Source organism: Penicillium longicatenatum, assembly GCF_028827895.1.
Source record: "Penicillium longicatenatum strain IBT 33135 chromosome Unknown contig_2_segment0_segment0, whole genome shotgun sequence".
Lineage (NCBI taxonomy): Eukaryota > Fungi > Ascomycota > Eurotiomycetes > Eurotiales > Aspergillaceae > Penicillium > Penicillium longicatenatum.
In genome coordinates, this window is record NW_026643120.1 from 1,790,024 (window position 1) to 1,810,185 (window position 20,162).

Below are 20,162 nucleotides of genomic sequence, written 5' to 3' on the forward strand. Positions count from 1 at the left end.
TGATCGCGTAAGGAGTTGGGTAGATTGAGGACTACAGATTACGGTTGGAAGGATTGGGAACTCCACATCTACGCTAACCCGCATTTTGTCTTTCCCCGCAATTCGCCTCATCAATTATAAATCTGGGTCTATCTCTCGTTGGAAAAATATCACGGGGCTCATTTTACTTTCATGGCGTAATTTGCCTGCCAATTGGAGGGAATGGGCGTTTTGTATTGGGTTCACCTGTTAGAAAGTGGGCAATTCGGCAATATGGGGGGGGTAGGTGGGCAAGTGGGCATGGCGCCGTCATTGGGTCATTTTCGTGTACCTAGCAGTGAGCATCCTATTGATTATAAGTGAGTACGACCCGATTCCATACAAATTCGAATTTGTGCATATCCTCAATCTATTTTGAAGAGTACATTTATCATCAGTTTAACCATGTCCACTACAGTCACTTTGACGGAGCCGTCGCAGTCTAGTTCTTGCATCACTAGCCCTAATGTTGGAGGTCCTAACGCCCTGCGTCTGGATAGCCAGGACCCCAAGTATGGGGACTTCAGAGATGATTTGGCGCGTGGCGGATATGCCGCGGTCAAAGGCGCCGTCCCGCGCGAAAGGGCTGTTCAGTACGCCAATGACATGTACACATGGCTGGAAGGGTTGTAAGTGTCATCTCCAAGCCACCCAGTCGACTTTACGATTCTTTGTTTGTTTGCATTGATATCAAGGCTAACCCATCTCCAGTAACCTCGGATACAAACGCGACGACCCGGCGACAGTCTCGAAAGACTCCCTTCCCGTGATCAACGAGAAGGGTATGTGCATGCACTACTGCGTTGGCCACAAAGATTTCGCTTGGGCTATCCGAAGTGAGCCAAAAGTTATCGAGGCCTTCGAGAACGTATACGATGATCAGGAATTGATTGTTTCGTTTGATGCCGTCAACTTCACTTTGCCGAAGTAAGCCATAAAGTCCTTGGTTTTTTGTTACATTCACTGACGAAATTCCAGCCGCACTGATATGCCCCCAACAAGGCTTGGCCTCACCAAGATCAGGACCCCGAGAAGTCAGGCTTCCGCAGTCTGCAAGGCTTAGTAAACATCCTTCCCAATTGCCCGAAAGATGGTGGCTTAATCGTCTGCCGCGGAGCCCATCTGTTGTCCGATGACTTCCACTGCGACATGGCAGACGAGCCACGCATTCCAGCATGGACAAAGGAATGGTTTGGATATACGGAGCGAGGTATGAAGTGGCTGGCTGATCATGGCTGTGAGTGGGTCAAGATCGATGCTGAGCCTGGGGACTTGCTTCTCTGGGATTCTCGAACTCCCCACTATAACCTCAGTCCAACAGGCGATCAGGCTCGATTCTGCATTTACACTTGCTATATGCCCGTGTCTATTGCAACGTAAGAAGATCTTCAAAGGAAGAAGGAGGCTTTTGAGACTTGGAGGTTGACTAGTCACTGGCCTAATGCGAAAGATTTTGCACCCTTGGTAGCTAAGCGGAACGAGGTGGATTGCTCTTGTAACCGTTCGGAGCCGATAAACAAGCCCATTCTAAGTGAACTTGCCTTCAAGCTGACGGGAATTCCATATATCCAGGAGGGAAAGGCCTAGATAAGTTTGGAATAGTTGTTCTTGACACCGAAATGATATCTTCTAAAAGGTCATATTCTTCCACGTACACACATAAACACATCTATGACAACACCAATTGTCTATACGGAGCAAGCTAAGCTCAAGACCGGCTGAGGCTAGAGCTGACAAAATCTCACACTATCCGATACTTCCACCAGCTCAGCAAAATCGGAGTCAAAACGGCCATCGTGCCAGCGATAGTCGACAATCCAATGTATACTTTCCAACCCTCCTTGGTGGTTTTTATGAAAGTCTGACGGTCATTAAGTCGTGGAAAAGGCACGTCGGGCACCGGCTTGCCCAAAAGCTCACACAAAGGCTCCCAACCACTTCCCAAGGTGTACACCAGCAGTTGATTGGGAGGGACTACTTCCTTGACATGCGCATACTGCTTCTCGAATCCTGCTGCCGCAGTCTTTTTAAGGTGCTCAGTCGATGTGCCTTTGAATTGTATTCGAAGCGACAGCATCAAAAGCTCGTAGAGCGGTCCAAAGATCCAAGGGTCGAGTCTGACAGGATTAGTGAGCTTCCTTCGATGGTAAAAAATCAGAATCGCCTACCGCGTGAGCAATTGAAATTTCCAGTCGCTCCTCCAATCTTCCAAAATTTCCAAGAAGCTTCCAGTCCACGAGTTCACGTCGCGTTCGACCAAGATAACTTTGGCTTCCGGGTACGCCTCAATGAGTTCATCCGTGAATGCAATGCAGGGGAAATCGCTCACTCCGCCAAATTTGCCAAGGACTTTGTCCCAGTAACTAGCAGTGCGCTCAACTTTTTGTCCCTGGGCCTTTGCTCGTGCCGCTTCTAGGAAAAACCACCTATCGGGGTTATTGCCTCCGAGGTTGGTACCGTGGTAGCAATCGATGCCCAATATACTCAGAGCATGTTTGATTGCTGTACGCAGATCTAAGGTCAGTGACATTGACCATTTTGTAAATCTTTGAGCGCACTTGAGGTAAAGAGTAGAGATTGTGAAGTGTGACTGGGGTGAATGACTGACACAGAGATCCGGTACGGGGCATAGACAGATTAAGAATTTCCATGGGAATTGTTCGTTCCGGAACGTCTGTCGATTTCGAAGCCTGCGATGTGGTCAGTAAGCTTTCCATTATGCGATCTATTACGGTGACATTGACTGACCATCGTTTCTGGCGCTTCAGGGAATCAAGCCCGGGTCTTTGAACTAATCGAGGTGGGATGAATGGGAAGGGTACGTGCAAAGATAAAAAGAATTTTCGAGATCCTTTCAACATTTTAAGTTTAAATTTAATCGGCCGGGCCTACTCACATGGCCATCGAGATCTGTTCCATAATATGGGTGTGCATCTTAATATTGAGAACTTGTCGGAGAAAATGCAGTATACAGATAGATCGTCGCGATCGGCACGGGAACACTCGTATGCGGACATCTTATCTATGTAAACCACCTCGGCCCAGTAAACCTTATATGGTTGTAACGAGGACCACGTAGTTGACACCGAACGTTCTTGATTCCTTCTCTTTGCGGTCCAGCCAGCATGGCGTCCCATGGACAGCCATGGAGCCCGGAGTATCCGAGGACTACAATTCAGGGCATGAAATTGAGCGAGGTCTCAAACATGCTCTGAACCAAAAGATATAATAGGTGTAGACAAATGAAATTGGTGAGCTGAAACCGCGGCCCGCCGGCTGCTCTAATAATGAGGCTGGAAGGAGTCGATTCCTCCGAATATCAACCGAACCCAGCTATACATGCATGCAAGGTACCCACGGGCAAGCGTGTTTGGCTGTTAGATCACAGTCAAGAGATAATATAAATTTTAAAATCCATTTTTATGGGACTTGGCATCGGTTTCGCATCAACGTTACGGCAGTCTGCGATGCAACACTATTGGCCGGATACCGAGGAGACCATCAGCCTCGGGACACAATTTTAAATGTTCTCGGGCACCGCTATTATTCTTATCCGCCATTGTCGCATAATGACCTAGACTATTTATTTGAACCAACTCATATCTCTCATTATGTAGAAATTTGGCTCCGTGAAGTGTGTGGCAATTGGCTGCGGCCACTAGAGATGAGTCAGCACTTTTGGGTCTGCAGTATTCAAAGTACGCCCGTTCTCAGCCTTACTCAGTGTGCAGAAGTACTTCTATTCGAAATGTTGGGCTAACACATTGATTTCTGCTTCATGGCCATTTCCAACTTTCGCTCTAAACAATTGCCACCTCGTGTTATTTTCACTATATACACTCTCACAGACCTGTCGAAATTGGGGGAATAATCGGCAAAGTCACGTAATTCTCAAGTTCTGCGCCAAAGTGCAGATGATTCCGACCTTGAAATTTCTCAGTTGATTTGTATAGCGAGTGAGCGACTTAAACTTTACCATGAAATGCGACCAATGCGAGAACTTACCTGTCAGTTGGTGAGTTATGCTTGAATAAGCCACATCCCTGTGTATCACCAGAGGAAACCTCCAAGATAATCTTGCCCCCTTTCTCAACTACCACATTGGTAGGCCAGATTTCCACATCCACCGGATGAATCTCACCTGGAATCACAGGCTCAACATCCGTTGAGAAGTAGTCCCTGTGAGGCAGCCAAAATCGATGACGAGGATGTTTCTTTTTGACCTTTCGCAGACTGGCACGCAACTAGCCTTTGCATAATGGCACAGGGTCGCCCGCAGTACCGGTGTAGAATACTTCCTTGCCCTCTGGGGATACGTAGCGCAGCGTAAGAAAGATATCAATGTCTTGTGGAGTGGAGTGGTGAGAATCTGCTGTAACCGAAACATTCAAGTGGGCCACGATATGGCCTGTGACTTCAGTTTTTTCTTCAAACGCCGGTGTGACAAATTGGATAACTTCTGGGTTGTCAAGAGTACCCAAGGCGCGATAAGACAGCTTGCTATAACTTTCTGATGGCTTCTCATGAGTAAGAGTCTTTGTTGCCGACAAATGAAACGGGGTGTACTGCGTCTGCGCGATAGGCCATTCACTCTCACGTCGGCGAGTATAAGCCCTCTCGGCTTCTGCGTTGTTAAAGCCAACATCTCCTTTACGGAGAATCAAGTCAACTTTTGGTGCATCGCCTGTAGACCAGCCAGACCGATCTTCCCCTTTCAGAAAAGCATGAGGAAGCTCTTTTGGACCTCCACTTCTTCATCATAGTAGAAAGGTAGATCATGGCGCCCAGTAATAAACCGCAGGTATTTCAGAGAAGATCCTGCCAGGGGATCATGCATGCTAGACCTTTCGGTTGTCTTGCAGCTACTCTCCATTGGCTTCCAGCGTAATAGCTGATTCCAAGGAGGCCGACTTTACCCGAAGACCAGGGCTGATCGGCTGCCCATTCGACAACATCAAGAATGCATCACTTGTTCCCCGGGACATTGTATCTAATTTTCCAGGCGATTGCCCAGTACCACGCTCGTCTGCTCGAACAACGACGTAGCCATTTTTGGTCCAGAATGCCGGATCGGGTGTTTCCCATGCTGAGTGCTCGGAGTGGTGCGCTGGGTTCACTTCACTGTATGACTGGGGGTGGAAGCTGGTGATGAGTTAGTGATTTGCGTAGAGGTGTGCTGCAGCAGCTATGCTTTCTCATGGCCTGGCTATAGGATGGGTATAATGACTTGGATAAGGCTAGGTATGCATGTTCTGAAATGACTTACTCTTTGTAATGGATATCCTTGCCGTAGGGGGTCCATAGGTGACAAGGACAGGTGCCTTAGTCGATGTTTACTGGACGATATACATTTGCACGTATAAGTCAAGACTCGTCCCGTAAGGGAATGGTGACATTTTGCTCGAAAATGTAAGGAAAAGACTCCTTGTCAATTAGGGTGATGTCTTGGCGGATATCGTTCGGCATGATGAATGGGGTAAACAAAGCAAACTAAAAATGAAAACTTGACAATAACACCGGAATTGGTGGGGATATTGATTTTATGAATCTCATTGGAAATTGTTTGGTCACCTCAATCTCTTCACCTAAACAGGCGTAAAAGTGGCTCCGCCCACTTTTCGAATGGGCGTGATCAAGGAAAGTGGGCAAGATGTGGACAGTCCAGTACCGGCGCGACATGAGAAATTAGTGGACCAGGAAAGCAACACTACATAATGAATAGCTCTTCATATCTCATTCTTGCCAATTTACTCAGAGAAGCTCAAAGATGACAAACGAAAAACTGCGGATAATCATCGTTGGCGGCGGAATCGCCGGCCTAACCTCGGCAATCGCTCTCCGCGCTCCAAATAGACATATCATAGTCTTGGAGCAGTCACGCTTGAATAGAGAAATCGGGGCTTTGATTTCGCTTCAGCCAAATGCCTCCAAAATTATGCAGACGACATGGGGGCTCGACGCGGAGATGGAAGAGGCACGGGGAATGGTGGACGAGGGACTCCGTGTTTACGATACGGATGGATCCCTTGTGAATGAGATTCCACTCCTATCTAAGACCGAATACGGCGGGAGTCGTATTATTTATCATCGGAATGACTTGCATGAGGCTTTAAAATCGGCAGCTACATGTAGCCATAAAAACGGAGAGCCGGTGACTATCCGGGTCTCGTCCAGAGTTGTCGGCTGCGATTCTGGTGAAGGGAAGGTGACACTTGAGAACGGCGAGGTATTAACGGCTGATGTTATCATTGGTGCGGATGGAATGTGAGATACTTTTTCCTTCCTCTGTTAACTTTGAAGATGGATAAACTCATACAAGGGCAATATCAGACATAGCGTTTTGCGGAAATCTGTACTCGAGGATGAGCCTGCTGCCATGCCCACAGGTACCTCTGGTATGTTTTCTTGTTTCAACATATGATAATGGCATGATTGACTGACTGACTGGCACAGCTTACCGTCTGATGGTCTGTGCTAATACCGCATTAATGATGTATTCGAACTAAAATTGACTATCCAGATACCCTCGGAAGTTCTTGAAGAGCAAGAGCCCCAGTTCTGTAGCAAAATTAATCCCAGGGATCCATATACATCCATGATTATAGGACACAGTTGCCGACTTGTCATGGGCCCGGGCAGGAGAGGTGACATGTATGGTGTTGTGGCAATGGTCCCCGATGGTATGTTGCATTCGCAGCGCATCGTACAGTCCACTAACATGAACCAGAAAGGATGAACGAGGACCCCAGTCTACGACAATCATGGGTATCTGAAGGGAGCATGGCAAAGCTCCTTGATACCTTTGCGGAGTTTCCTAGTTGGCTAACTAACATATTCAAGTCAGTTAGTTCTCAATGATGGCAATCGAGATACTAACAGCTCATAATAGACACTCCCCGGACCTCGGTTTGTGGCAATTGCGTGACATGGTAAGTCTGCCGAGCCACAAGCATTACGACAAATGTGGTTGACTGTTTACAGGATCCATTGAGCACTTGGCATCGCGGTCGCGTCTTTTTGATTGGCGATGCTGCGCACCCTATGCTGCCAACGCAGGGCCAGGGTGCAAGTCAGTCCATTGGAGATGCGGAAGCGTTGGGGGCGTTTTTTGTGGACATTGAAAAAAGCCCATCTTTGGAGCAACTGGATGGGGTTTTCCAGGTAAATGCGCACCATGGATACTTTTTGCTGAGTATAATGTACTGACTAGACAGAAAATATTCCGGTCTTGTTATGAAAGGGTTAGTCTGATTCAAGGCTACAGCCGACAAGCCGCGAAACCTGGGACTGTTAAGGAGCAGAAGACCGTTACAATGTTAGTACTTCCTGGACTTCGTTTTTGAGAATATTCACTAACTTTGTCTAAAGGAAACCTGACGAGTTCATGGATTATAATTGCATGTACCGCGGCGCAAAGAAATGGTTACAAGCGATGTCTTCGGTTTGATAGCAAGCTTTTGGCTTAGAAGATACTTTTCTCGGCCTTTTGTGCAGACTCTTGACCGATCTTAAGTCCAATTGCTCTATTAATCAGTCAAACTCGTATCATCCTTCGCGGCTCCAGTGAAAATGTAAACCGCTCCAACCTGTAATGTCGGTGAGGCGAGTCGGATGATAAGATGCCGACTGAATCGATTAAAGTTAGAAGCTAGTTCTGTCTAAGCGATAAGCTACGCCGTAGCGCCATGATCTCGTTTTTGAGAGCTCTTCACCGCAGGTTTGACTACCCCACTCTCAAAGATCACGCAGGATTTTATGCGGCAACATCGCGTGTCGGATACGCAGTCGCATTCCGTCGCTAAGAGATATACGATGCGTCGATCTGCGCTGCATGTTCGAAATAGCGTAGACTGTTTTTGGGCATAAAATGTAGCTTGTGATGATCCCCAACAAGCGTGACACCGAAAAACCCCGCAGTGACCCCAACGTCACCGATCTTGTTCCTACCCGAATTCGGGATCCGATTACCAGCAATCCCCAGTGCCATGAACGGTGACCCAGCCATCGCGATCAAGTGGAACCCCAGAAAATCGTCAGATCCGAAAAATCGCTTCCAAGTTCTCCGGTCCGCCGAGCCGAAAACGGAAAACCGGGATTTTCATAGAACATTGGAACACCACAGATTCGAAAAAGTTCCTGGCAAATTCCAGCAAGCTGGTTTTTTGGGGTAAGAGATCCATGGATCACCCCCGGTTCTAGACATGCACACAGCATAATCCCGGCATCTCTTTGCCGGTGGGAGGAAAGGAAGCTCTAATCCTGGAACTGCTGACGTCGGTTCGGATACGCCCTCTAGCCGCACACAAATGCTGACATCTGGTTCGTCAGCTTATAGCAGTTAGCTGATCCCCCCGCACCAGGGTACACAGGTCAGATGGCTCGACTGTGGGGAAATATTGTGGTGTAGCTGCTTCATGCGGAGATGAGAAGCTTTGCGCTCTGCCTTTTGCCTTCGATGCATGACGCAGGATCGGATCATACAGAGCGACAAGTTCCTCCCCCCGCACGCTTTGCTAGGTTTCCCCAGCGGCAGAGCCGGGAGAATGGAGATTTTGCAGGCTTTTTGAGTTCGGTCATCACTCTTGGCCAATGATGCGATGGACGGGATCTTGATCTTGCGTGGCAATCCTGTGGGGGTTATGGGGATAGCTCTAGGAACCGGGGTAATTGATGCAATGTGGCGGTCAATAATGGTGCGGAGAGTTTGTATGGACTATTGCGACTGGTTTAATTATTGAAAGATGATTACCGGAGTATTTGTATTTGCAGACTACATCTAATTCGCAGGATGACTACGGCGTAGAGTGACAGGTCACTACGCGTTGAATAGCCTAGATTCGTTAACGTGATTTCGATACTTATTACTACAGTATCCCTGTCTACTATCCCTGTCTTACTGTACCGACTTGCTGACTTTCATAAGCACGCATGTAAGGCCGACCGGGGTGGAGTCCAGGAACCTTATTATTCTTTGTTTTGATTCTGCCGCTCGATGGATACCATCAGATCAAAAGAAAAACAAGGGATTGCTGGCTGGACTATCAAACACGTTACTTGCGACAATAGCCCATGCGCCACGCATGCAGGTAGGAAATTTAGTTAAGAAACTCCGTCAATCAGCGTGCCCCTGAATCGACCACACAGAAAGTCGGCCCCGTTACCCAATCGCGATTCCTGCAGCCTTGTGCAGGACAAGCTGTACGGTGTACTAATATTACTGCACGAGATTTTTTAATCTTTTAAAATTACTTGCGTTAAATGGGGTCGAATCTGCATTGGCCCCTTAGGACGGGATGGGACTTATGTATGCAAGATTTGATACTGCGGAGTACCCGCAGCCACGAACCTCGCCAAGTATCACGCAAACAATTCTTACCGTGACCGTGGACGAGTTCCCGATGGTGAGTCGATCTGATACACGAGCCGTCAGAACTCCTCCAAATGGGGCCAACACGGGCCGAGTCCGAGACTGAGACAAATCCACTGGAATCATTGTGGACAGCCAAGTTTCCAAGGTAACCTTGACCGCATTTCCACTTGACGGACAGTAAGAGGCATTTGAGTTTGATTTTTTCAGCTAGTGTGGAGTGTTGAGAGCTGTGTTCCACTGACATGCGTGTCTGCAGCTCATAGCTCCTCACAAGCGAGAAGGGAGAAAAAAAAAAAAAAAGAAAAGACCCATCAGATGCATGGACATGGAGACTTGGTTATCTAGCGTGTGTTCTGGATGGCGGGTGGACCGGGAAGATGACCTGTCATGGTTTAGCGCAAGCGATCGGTACTTCTGATTGCGCCGGCCGACGCGCCTCAAAAGTCTATTAGGGGTCTCGGTGGGCATGGATACATGCATTGTTCAAGTCTGCCGCGTCGCATGAAACAAGCACACGGGGAGGTTTAATGAGGATTCACCAGGCCGTGACCGAGACGTTTAGGGCCCCCACGCGGTGGACGGAAGAGTTTAGTTCATGTTAGCCTCATGCAGTGATGGGTCCACTGTGCACCGTGCTTCTGTCTTGTATGACCCGACTCAAAAAAAAAAAGAAAAAAAGGGGCAGATGGTGTTAAGTGGATGGATGTAAAGCGGCTGAGCCCACAGGCAAAATTGCCTGTAATGGGCGTGGGAATTGGTGGAAATCCATTGGTGCGTAGTGTCGCCAAGACATGGAATGTTCTTTTGACTGGCATTTTAACCGGATGATCTTCCACGCAGGAAACCCTTAAGAACCTTAGGGGAATATCATACAGTACAGTGACCGATTAACCATGCGATAGCAGTTCACCTACCAGAAATGATTAGGGATTAGTGGGTTCGTGGCTGGGTGGGATCCAGAGATCATCGAGTAGTTCCTTTGCCCCAGAAAATCCGGGTTTTCATTTGCCACGTTGAACATCTCATGAACATCCGTGTGCTGCCGGAATATAGAGAAGCAGAATTGCAAATTCAAAATTACCATACCCATGGGCGGCCGAGGTCAGCAGAGAGAGACCCTGGGGTCATAGGGACCCACTTACTCCAAATGATGTGTGGCGGAAGTGAAAAAAATACCAGGTGGAGATCCAACAACAAATACCAGAGACTGTGACATCAAAATCCTAGTGCATGTGGAGTCAGCGAATTCCTGCCAATGGACACTCCAGTCCCCGGATCCATTGACTTCTCTCTTTGGTCCTCGGGTCCCTATACTCTATCCTTAACTCCGTGTCCAGTTAGTGTTGTTCGTATACTTTCTCCACTGTTGCGCATTCGGCACGTTCAGCGCGCACACACCCCCGGCACACCCTGGTCCATTGTAGATTAAATCCTGTAAGAGAGATGAAGGGAAAAAAAAAAGTACCGACATTCATATATGTCTGGAACCGCCTGCTCTTCTTCTCCCTTTCTTCTCTCTCGAGGTTTCACAGAGCTTGATCGTACCTTTGTCGGTCCACTTTTTTCTTTTCAATTAACCTCTGAGCAGTGGGACTGAATCCTGCGGGCTGCACATCATTGCGATTTATTGAAAACACAAGAGCTTCTGAGCTAGCGGGTAAGTGCCAATTCTCCACTTTTTCACTCTTCCTTTCGTCCCCAACGGCTCCCGGAATTGTTTTTGGTTTTCCTCCTTTTTTTTCTCTTTTTTTTTTTTTCCCTCGGGAGAGCGGTTCATGGTTCCTGTGAGTGTCTTAGCGCTGAGCCGAGAAGCTTGAGAAGCTGGAAAGCTATAATAGCTGTGATTGCACCTCCCCCAGATCCTCCCTTGCTTCTCCATCTTCATTTTCACGCCCAGCAGTGCTGTTTGGCCCTTGAATATTTCTTCCCCCAGTCGTGTAACTGTGTTATACCTCAATTGGGCCTTTTTCTCCAGCGAGCTGGATATTTTTTTACCTCTTCCACCCTTGAGCTCACCTTTTTTGTGAACCTCCCAAACAAATTCTAAATAAAAAAAAAACTCAGATATCCAAGTGATTTTATCATGTCTGCCGCCGAAACCCACAACGGTGCCCTCGAGAAGGACGTCGGTGAGATTGCGCCTCAGCAATCCGGCGAGACTAGCGTCCCCATCCAACCTCAGCTCACCCACGAGCATGATGTCGCTCGCGCCGCTGCCCGTTTCGGTTACGGGCCTCTCGCCCACGTCAACACCGCTGAGGCTCCACTCCGTCCCTTCGGTGGTGAGTTCCAGCCCGGTCTGTACAAGCCCGTGGAGGGCCGCAAGTTCGGTAACCCTGCTCCTCTGGGCCTGTGCGCTTTCGCCCTCACCACTTTCGTGCTGAGCGCGATTAACATGGGTGCCGCTGATATCACTGAGCCCAACATTGTTGTTGCTTTGGCTTTCGGTTATGGTGGTCTGGTCCAGCTGTTGGCTGGTATGTGGTATGTATTTGTTTCTTGTCGCCTTCCGGGTGTCGCATGCGCTAATGCTTTGTTAGGGAAATGGCTGTCGGTAACACCTTTGGTGCCACCGCTCTGTCTTCGTATGGTGGTTTCTGGCTCTCGTTTGCGATCGTGTTGACCCCCGGCGGGTTCGAGATTGCGGAGAGCTTGGGTGGCGCGTCCAGTCAGAACTTCAACTACTCCTTCGGTCTGTTCTTGATGGTATGTCTTAGCTTTCTTCTTTGTGCGCATGATCAGAAAAACTAACAGAATCATCAGGGTTGGTTCATCTTCACCACTATCCTGGTCATCTGCACCCTCAAGTCGACCGTCGCCTTCTTCCTGCTCTTCTTTTTCCTGGACTTGACCTTCCTCCTGCTCGGTATTGCCTACCTGCAGGGTGGAGGCACCGCCGCCAACCCCAAGATTGCCAAGGCTGGTGGTATGTTCGGTCTCCTGGCTGCTTTCGCCGCTTGGTACAACGCTCTTGCGGGTATCGCCGACACCAGCAACAGCTTCTTCATCCTCCCTGTCATCCACTTCCCCTGGTCTGCCACTGGCCGTAGCCGCCGTGAGAAGACTGACCGGGACATGGCTTAGATATCTCTTTTTCATGAGAGATTGGGGATGCGTGAGAAGTGCGTTGCGCTTGTAATGTTTTATAGATACCCGCTCCCGTTTGTACCACAATTTGTTTGCAGTCGAGATGGTGTTGTTTTCTTTGCGTGGCGAGGAATTCAGTTCTCGGTTGTCGATTGAACTGATGCTTTGTTTAAAGTGTGGGGATGTATGGTGCCTTCTTGGTTGTGACATGTGTTCGCACGTGGTGCTGTCCGATATGATCCTCAGATCTTGGATGGCAACCGTGTAGTGGAACAAATCACCCTCGCATCTTTGCTGGGAGACTTGCAGTTTCTCGGTGATATGGGAGGGTATATAATTGAGGATCGTATTCGGTTCTCCAGTTTCCTTTTCGTTTTTCATTTAGTTAATAATGCACGCTATGTTATAATGATCTTGGTTCCTTGGAACGTACCTGGAGTATGCTTGACGTGATCGATAAAAGAGTGTAGCGGGCTTCGGTTCAGATTAGTCAGGCTCTGCCCTTCCTGTCGCCGAGCACGTATGCATGTCCAGTCTTGGTCGGGTCAGCCATCGATGGGAATCATGAGCTGGGGTTAGTGTGATGAAGAAGGCGTTCCATGTCCTAATTGACATGGGTAGACCAAGCAGCCACAATCAAAGGTATTGCATTGCCATGCCATGCCTTCTTGATCGCAATGCAGTAGATAGATCAAGATGATCACATCAATGCTAATGCCACTTCACAGCTCAAATTGTATAGACAATCAATTGCCAGCAAACGACCAAAGCAGAGAGAAAAGAAGGGGGTAAGCGCACAAACCCCAGATTCAAGCGAAGGGCCTTCCCCAGAACGCTTAATATGATACTCAGCGCGGCCCGGAGTATACTATACCCCCCAACTAGACGCCATCCGTGTTTGCGAACAAGTCAGAAGCCAGAGGGTGGAGAATAGTCGGTTTCGCTTGAGCTGGTAGGCCATTGAATCTGTCACGATTGGATTGAAAGGAATATCTGGCGGTTAATAGCTCTTTAGTGCAACTTTGTTTTCTGTTCAGGTCGGATATGCCGAGTTCAATCCGGCAGTTCCTAAAGTATAAGTAGAGTTGAAGGAAGGTTGAGGAACACCCTTGACATAAATAGGTGAGAGAAATTTTTTAGAAGAAAATTTTGCCAGCGGATGAACGGATTAAATGAGATAAATTAAAATAATATAGTTAATCAGCAAGAAAAGTAAAGGAGGATGCGGCAGGATTTCTATCGTTCGTGAGTTAGCTGAAACGCCTTATTCGCCCCGAGTTTATGCCGATATCCACCCGGCTGAAGCTCGGTGCTTGCTCGGTATGAGGGAATTTATGATAGTTCGAGACCCATTATCCCGGTGGATCATTGAGCAACTTTGTTCTTTTACGTCAGTTGAGGAGCTTAATTGTCTCTCTTTGAGGCTCCCTGATACTGGCAAATGGCGGGTGTACCATGTAATACGCTGCATCCAGGAAGGATTTGAGCTTCGGCTTTTGCTCGGACATGGAGCGGAGCCATTGACACGGGATGTACGCCCGTGAGGGTCTACATAGGAGATCCCCAATGGATTGATTGATCCTCCCTGTCATATCCACTAGCTTACCGCTTCATTCCTTGTCATCATTCATGGACTCGGATCAAATGCATCAACCATACAGACTTTTCAGCCCCTCTACTGACACTGCAAATTTTCCTCAACACTGAAGAGAAGAATGGGTTCATTATTATGTACTTTTAGGGGTATATCATATACGGTGATAGACGGTGAAAAGACCGGATCCATCGGTTATATAAGCTCACACATCGGGTGACTCCGCCTGCCGCACCCGGACCTCCTGCCAGATCTGGCGCAGCATAGGCAGGTGGACACGGTCGGTGTAGAAAAATCCGAGAAGGATATCTCGGCACTCCTGCCAGGAAGTCACGCCATGTAGACGGGTAGCGGCCGCCAGCTCGTTAACGAAATAGGTACGCTCGGCAGGCATGACTTGGCTGCACGAAGCACCAATGAAAAGTAACCAGATCAGCAGGTCACGACACAGTGCGAACAATCCAGATGCAATGGTCGCCTCCAGGGCGGCGCGGAGGCATAATATGGGCATGGGAAGCAGCGGAGCTATCAGAGGGTAGAAGCTCCAGATGGCGCTGTTGTGAAAGCATAGACAAGCTAGGCGGCAGCAGCCTTCGATGGAGTTGTCACCCTTGGCTTCACCGGTTGGAAGATATCGGTCTAGGTGCAAGGAGTACTCTACAGACAGTACCTCGAAGTTGAAATAATCTTCGACTTCTTCGCCGAAGTCTTTGTGTCCGTTGTTACCCTTGACCCATTCCGCATACCAGCAGAGTTCGTGGAGGTCATAGATAATTTTGGCAAATGTTTCGCTGAAAATTCCGGGGATCTCGATTAGGGGGACCAGGCGGGTTGCTGTCAATGCAGCATCGTCACTGGGTGGGAGGAGGGTGAACCCTTCTGGGCGCACAGATCGGACAAATGGGAAAATGGGCTTTTCCATTCGCATGCAAGCGACTCGAATATCAGTCCTGGTTTCCTGTTAGTACACTACGTAATACATGCTATTGCGAAGCTCGAGGACTGACCATGAAATTTGGAAGCGGATATCCGAGGGAACATCCGCAAAGCTATTGCGCAATGCGATCATCTGTCGCAAGCCCGCCAGATGAATCTTCATATAGTCGGCGTTGCCGGAGGCAATCTATGACTTTGTGAGTGATTTTCATCTGACCAGTTTCCTTGAGCACTTACCTCAATGGTCAATAAAGTTGACACGGCAGCAATAAGCTCATCACTACCAGCCCTAACGGGGTCTGACAAACCCTCATTGACTAGGCGAATGGTCTCGCCGCGATGATGAATTGTATCGACTACAAGAGGAGGACGCCATACTTTTGCATCAGGGTCTCTAAGAGGCAACTCACCTCTCTGCATGGCCGCATTAGAAGTGGACATGCAGATGGTCGCGTGTAGAGTAGCAGGGTCCCGCTGAATCAAAGAGGCCCAATGCGCCTGCAGCTTAGGCTTATAACGGCTCTGCAGTGGATGTGCCTCTTGCGTCAAATCCCAGAGGACTATGACAAGGTTAGCATTTGACCTTTCATATCTCAATGTCATATTTCAAAGGCCATCAACTGACAATTATGAAGATGCCGCATCATGCGGTCCGTAAGCTTTGTATGTCCAGTATTGAACGGATCATGAGCTCCTTGTCCTAAAGGACTCCATATATGGGACGCCGCCGATCCGTTCTGATAACCCACAACTCCATCGAATCCAGTCTCTTCCCACATTTCGGTCGACGAGACAGGCGTGTAATGGCCCATGGCTTGTGTCGTAGGAACCAATTCCTGAGCCGCATCTTCTTCCGAGACTTGTGAGGCCTTACGGCTACTACTGGAGCTCGCCTTTGACGACGACACTGAGGGCGAGGGGATCATTGGCCGGGGCGGTCCCACACCTCCCGGAATTTGTTCTGGCGGTTGAAAGGGCAGATGCTTAAATGTCTTGCCTTTGTATCGCTTGGTATTCTCCAAGCGCTTCTTCCGGTTATGCTCTGACATAACATGCGATCGAATGCGTTTCAATGTTTCCTCCTTTGTCCCCGCAGACGCAGTCTCCGAGTCCGTATTGACCCAGAATAAAGTCGACTTTCCCGACGTGTTGGCCGCCTTGCGAGGCTTGCGGACCTTCGAGGGTGCATTTTGATCACTAATGCCGGTGGGAAGGGGTTTGGAAATTGAGGTTGGCGCTGATTCCGGCGCTGGAGGCTGCGCAATTGATGTTGTTGTGGGGATTTCTGTCGGGATGAGGGTGGCGGGATGAGGAGCAACGGTATAAGGGTCCATGTGGGGGGTCGGATCGCTGGCCGGCCATGGCGCCGGAGGTGGCCGAGACTGCACGGGCAGGGATCGCTCGTAGCCGTGAAAAGGCTCTTTGGGTTCCATGATCCGAACTTAGACAATGGCAACGTTGGAATTGAGCACAACCGAAAAGAAAGACTGGGGGCAGAGAGCAGCTCTTCCTATCTCAGGGGACTGGCGGGGTAGAAATCCAGCTGTTCTCGGGTATAGTAGGCTTGGGATAGTGAATTTCTTCATATCATGCTAGCAAAAAGAACAAATCATGAATCCCGCTAGTTTGCTAGTGGGATGCGAGGCTGCGCCCCGTTACCCGCTGGGAAGTTATGCGAGATCTGGAGTGCGAAGCTGCAGTGGAGAGCAGGAAGAAAGAGAGGGAAAAAAATGGGGGGAAAGCAAGTTGGATCTCGGTACCCCGAAACCCTAAAACTTTACCTAAATCCTCCAGGTCTATTCGTCAACCTAGATTGATACAAGCTACAAAGGAGGTTATCTGAAGAGCTAACGCCTCCAATTTGGATGTTCCCACTTTTTTTGTACTTTGGAGACAGTTATGACCCACTTTGTCTTATCCCGATATTCCTGCGATAGCCGCGTGTCATGAATGTCGGTACTTTTCAGTCTCCGTGCTCCTACAAATGTTCGTCTAGTGACAGTGGAGCGGTAGTCGAAGGAAAAAAAAAAAAAAAAAAAAAAAAAAACCTGCCTTTGAACAGTGCATTTCGTGGCGTCTCACTAACGTCTGCAGCACGGCCAGACTCCTCGAAAGAGCACTTCCCGGTGGATGCGCTATTCATGGGCCCAATGGAATGGAGCAAGAGATCCACTGCAGAACCTAAAGATTGGCTTCGTACTCCAAAGCTTTATGAACTTTTACGAAATCTGTGTGAAAGCGTACTGCTAAGTTATAGAGTGGGGTTCCAATCTTTTTCCAACAAAGGGGAAAAAACGTTAAGTAAAAAGTCAAAAGACGGAATTGAATTTCGTTTTATACTTCAGTCCCTTCCCTGTGCCAGTATACTAATATAGGCTTTGTGAGCCATTCGGCATCCCACCGGGCTGTCATTCATCTCCGAGATACTTCCATCAGTTATACGTTCCACATGTGAGACATAGACCACGTAATATTGAGTCAGAAACATGACATTTGTCCAATTATAAATATCATTGTGTCTCTATGCAGAGTTCTTCTATTGCTCAGCACGTAAGATTCTATGGTTCAATTGCAGGGCGCAATGATCTGCGCCTGGGTACATAGGCTCAATGGGAGCATTGGAAGGGGGCCAATATGACAAGGTGTTGAATTAATTGAGAATACAACAAGAAAGAGAAAGAATAGGAAAGGATAATGTAATGTGGAGAAAACAACCAAGTTATCTTCATCCGGCATATCCGCTCGAGAGTTGTCTAGGTCATACCCGGTCGCGGGAAGATGGGCACGGTCTCCAGCTGTTCTAACCCACCCATTGTACCATTCTGCGCGCTCGTATGCCAACCTTGCCCGGTCTGTTCATTGATGAATTGACTCTGGCGGAAAGGATTTGTACTGCCCGTGGGATTCGGCTGAAGGGGTTGCAACCCAGTGTTTTGAGCCGGTGGGACCGAAGTGCTTCGAGCGAACGGGTTAGTCCCGGTCCGCTGAGGTTGAAGGGGTTGAGGTGACTGTGATTGAGGGATCGGTGGGACTTGGGGCACTTGTTCAGCACCAAAGTTCGACTGGGGTGCAGCCATGGAGAGTCGCTTAGCAAAGGGATTCGTGTTCTGCCGTTGCAGTGGGGTAGCAGAGGGAGGGGCACCGCCCGTGTTTTGGCTCATCAACATTGACTGGCGGAAGGGGTTTGTTGGTGTAGATGGCGGCTGCAGCTGCTGTTGATTCTGCATAGGTTGCTGTTGATATGAGGGAATTTCATTCTGCGGAATCGGGGCCAGTTGCGACTGGTATCCATATGATTGCGGCTGTGGCGTATATCCTCCGAATCCAGCCCCGGTCGGTGTCGGTTGAAGCGGCTGTGCTGCTGGTTGTCCGAAAGGATTGCCTGTGGTTTGTTGCTGAACACCTCCATACGGGTTCTGTTGGCTGTACCCTGTCATCTGCTGCTGCTGTTGCTGTTGCTGCTGCTGCTGTTGCGGGAACCCTGTCTGTTGTGGATAGAACGCCTGTTGAGGTTGCTGGAATCCAGTCTGCTGAGGTTGTTGGAACCCGGCCTGTTGTGGTTGTTGGAAACCGGTCTGTTGTGGTTGCTGGAACCCGGTCTGCTGGTATTGTGTCGGTACCTGCTGAGCCATTGGCTGCTGGTTCTGTTCAATCGAGTCAAAGAAGTCAATCAGATCCGTAGGTGGCGGCTTTTGCTGTACAGGTTGCTGTGCAAATTGCTGTTGCTGGGGTGGGTTTGACGTTGTGTTTGGTTGACTACTAGTGGATAAGGCCAATGCTGCAGGCGGAGCGCGACCTTCTTGCTTGATTCCTTTCCCAGACAAATATTCTCTTCGTCGAAGATCAAAGTCTGGGTCATTCAAATCATCTTCAAGGAGACGCGCTAAGTCGGTAGACGCATGTTTGAGTTTGGGAATTTCCAAACGAGTGGCAGACTGGAAGTGCCTTGCAACTCCAAGAAAACTGACTACCTCTTCTGTCTGCTTGGTAAAAGTTTTGTAGATAGACAAAGCACGTTCACTGTCCGGCCTTGACATCTCGAAGTAATGTTCTGTGAAAGATATATCAGAAAACTGGGTAAAATGCGGATTGGATAACAAGGACCATACCCAAGACATTGATAGTTCCCTCATTCATGACCGAATACAAGACCAGGAGGTCGAGGGTTAAAAGGCGGAATGCGGTCAAGCTGATCTCGTTCTCCGGCTCATCGGTCAATAGCTATGTGGCACATTAGTTTGACAGACCATAGCCTCTACCCCACAGGGTTCACCCACATCACACCGCAGCAATGCTCGGATCTGCTTTTGTACAAATTCTGTCTCTCGTAAAAGACCCTTGTCCACACTTAATCGCTTCAGCCGCCCTGGGCCGCTTCGCACGTAGTCCGTCTTCGTGGCATCGAACGCCTTTGCGCGGGTGATGAGATATTCAGAGTACCGCCGGATATTACGCCCTTGCGATTGCGCTGCACGATTTGTCAACAAACTGTATCCTCGCACTTAATTGCTTGCGAGTCTCACCTTCCGAGAAATTACTGGGCGCAATCTTTTTCGGGTTATCAGCAAGGAAGCCAAGCGCGGCATCCTGTTGGCCTTCGCGAATCAGGAGGTGAACAATGATCAGCGCTTTGAACACAATTGTCCATGCTGAGTCGCGAAGTCGATGTTGGAGTGTTCGAAAAACTTCCGCGACACCCGCCTCGCCGGTGTGGGTCGCCACCAAGATGGTTTCGACATATTTAGATTTAGGAGCCGCAAGCTGTGTGAAAAGATAGGTCTCAGTATGCGTATGAACTGCGTGGAGTAGATCGGCAACACTCACCTTGAGCTTGGTGGCCCCTTTGACGGACTTCTCGAAGCCGGTCATGGTCCTCGGGGGTACTGGTTTGGGTCCGTTCCGTCGATTGATAATCAATTGCGCGCGTAATAGGTTATAATTCCGGAAGGCTGTCGAAAGGAAACTGAAGAGCCTGCTTCAGAGATGAATGCCTTGGTGAAGAGCCGTGTGGATCCTCAATCAACACCGGTATCGCCGACGGGGTGGCTCATTGGGCCATCGCGGGAGCCTGGGGCAGGAATGACAACGCTTTGCAGGGGATTACCAGGGTTATCGTAAACACCGCAGGGTGCGCACGCCGGAGTAGAGATGGAAGGT

The 20,162-nt window shown here is 48.9% G+C and overlaps 7 protein-coding genes across 7 annotated transcripts; 3 read left to right on the top strand and 4 right to left on the bottom strand.

The window, feature by feature from the left end:
• Positions 1 to 423: 423 nt before the first annotated feature.
• On the top strand, positions 424 to 1,081 carry N7484_003187 (uncharacterized protein; the record flags this gene model as incomplete). The annotated part of the gene is made up of 3 exons (XM_057113607.1): positions 424 to 647; positions 730 to 945; positions 997 to 1,081. 3 exons carry the CDS (start codon positions 424 to 426, stop codon positions 1,079 to 1,081), a joined length of 525 nt encoding a protein of 174 aa, XP_056973747.1.
• Positions 1,082 to 1,759: 678 nt separating this feature from the next.
• On the bottom strand, positions 1,760 to 2,769 carry N7484_003188 (sulfotransferase family protein; the record flags this gene model as incomplete). Its single annotated transcript, XM_057113608.1, has 4 exons — positions 1,760 to 2,135; positions 2,187 to 2,520; positions 2,627 to 2,708; positions 2,767 to 2,769. The coding sequence occupies 4 exons, from the start codon at positions 2,767 to 2,769 to the stop codon at positions 1,760 to 1,762; spliced, it is 795 nt and encodes a 264-aa protein (XP_056973748.1).
• Positions 2,770 to 4,262: 1,493 nt separating this feature from the next.
• Positions 4,263 to 5,484, bottom strand: N7484_003189 (uncharacterized protein; the record flags this gene model as incomplete). The annotated part of the gene is made up of 3 exons (XM_057113609.1): positions 4,263 to 4,767; positions 4,885 to 5,160; positions 5,390 to 5,484. The coding sequence occupies 3 exons, from the start codon at positions 5,482 to 5,484 to the stop codon at positions 4,263 to 4,265; spliced, it is 876 nt and encodes a 291-aa protein (XP_056973749.1).
• A 301-nt stretch (positions 5,485 to 5,785) lies between these two features.
• N7484_003190 (uncharacterized protein) lies at positions 5,786 to 7,465 on the top strand (the record flags this gene model as incomplete). The annotated part of the gene is made up of 9 exons (XM_057113610.1): positions 5,786 to 6,282; positions 6,349 to 6,413; positions 6,472 to 6,485; positions 6,539 to 6,698; positions 6,746 to 6,857; positions 6,908 to 6,947; positions 7,000 to 7,179; positions 7,233 to 7,333; positions 7,387 to 7,465. The coding sequence occupies 9 exons, from the start codon at positions 5,786 to 5,788 to the stop codon at positions 7,463 to 7,465; spliced, it is 1,248 nt and encodes a 415-aa protein (XP_056973750.1).
• A 4,006-nt stretch (positions 7,466 to 11,471) lies between these two features.
• On the top strand, positions 11,472 to 12,472 carry N7484_003191 (acetate uptake transporter family protein; the record flags this gene model as incomplete). The annotated part of the gene is made up of 3 exons (XM_057113611.1): positions 11,472 to 11,872; positions 11,929 to 12,094; positions 12,152 to 12,472. 3 exons carry the CDS (start codon positions 11,472 to 11,474, stop codon positions 12,470 to 12,472), a joined length of 888 nt encoding a protein of 295 aa, XP_056973751.1.
• Positions 12,473 to 14,274: 1,802 nt separating this feature from the next.
• N7484_003192 (uncharacterized protein) lies at positions 14,275 to 16,438 on the bottom strand (the record flags this gene model as incomplete). The annotated part of the gene is made up of 4 exons (XM_057113612.1): positions 14,275 to 15,019; positions 15,077 to 15,192; positions 15,243 to 15,565; positions 15,631 to 16,438. The coding sequence occupies 4 exons, from the start codon at positions 16,436 to 16,438 to the stop codon at positions 14,275 to 14,277; spliced, it is 1,992 nt and encodes a 663-aa protein (XP_056973752.1).
• Positions 16,439 to 17,758: 1,320 nt separating this feature from the next.
• N7484_003193 (ENTH domain protein) lies at positions 17,759 to 19,874 on the bottom strand (the record flags this gene model as incomplete). Its single annotated transcript, XM_057113613.1, has 5 exons — positions 17,759 to 19,056; positions 19,115 to 19,226; positions 19,283 to 19,473; positions 19,529 to 19,766; positions 19,830 to 19,874. 5 exons carry the CDS (start codon positions 19,872 to 19,874, stop codon positions 17,759 to 17,761), a joined length of 1,884 nt encoding a protein of 627 aa, XP_056973753.1.
• Between the last annotated feature and the right edge of the window lie 288 nt (positions 19,875 to 20,162).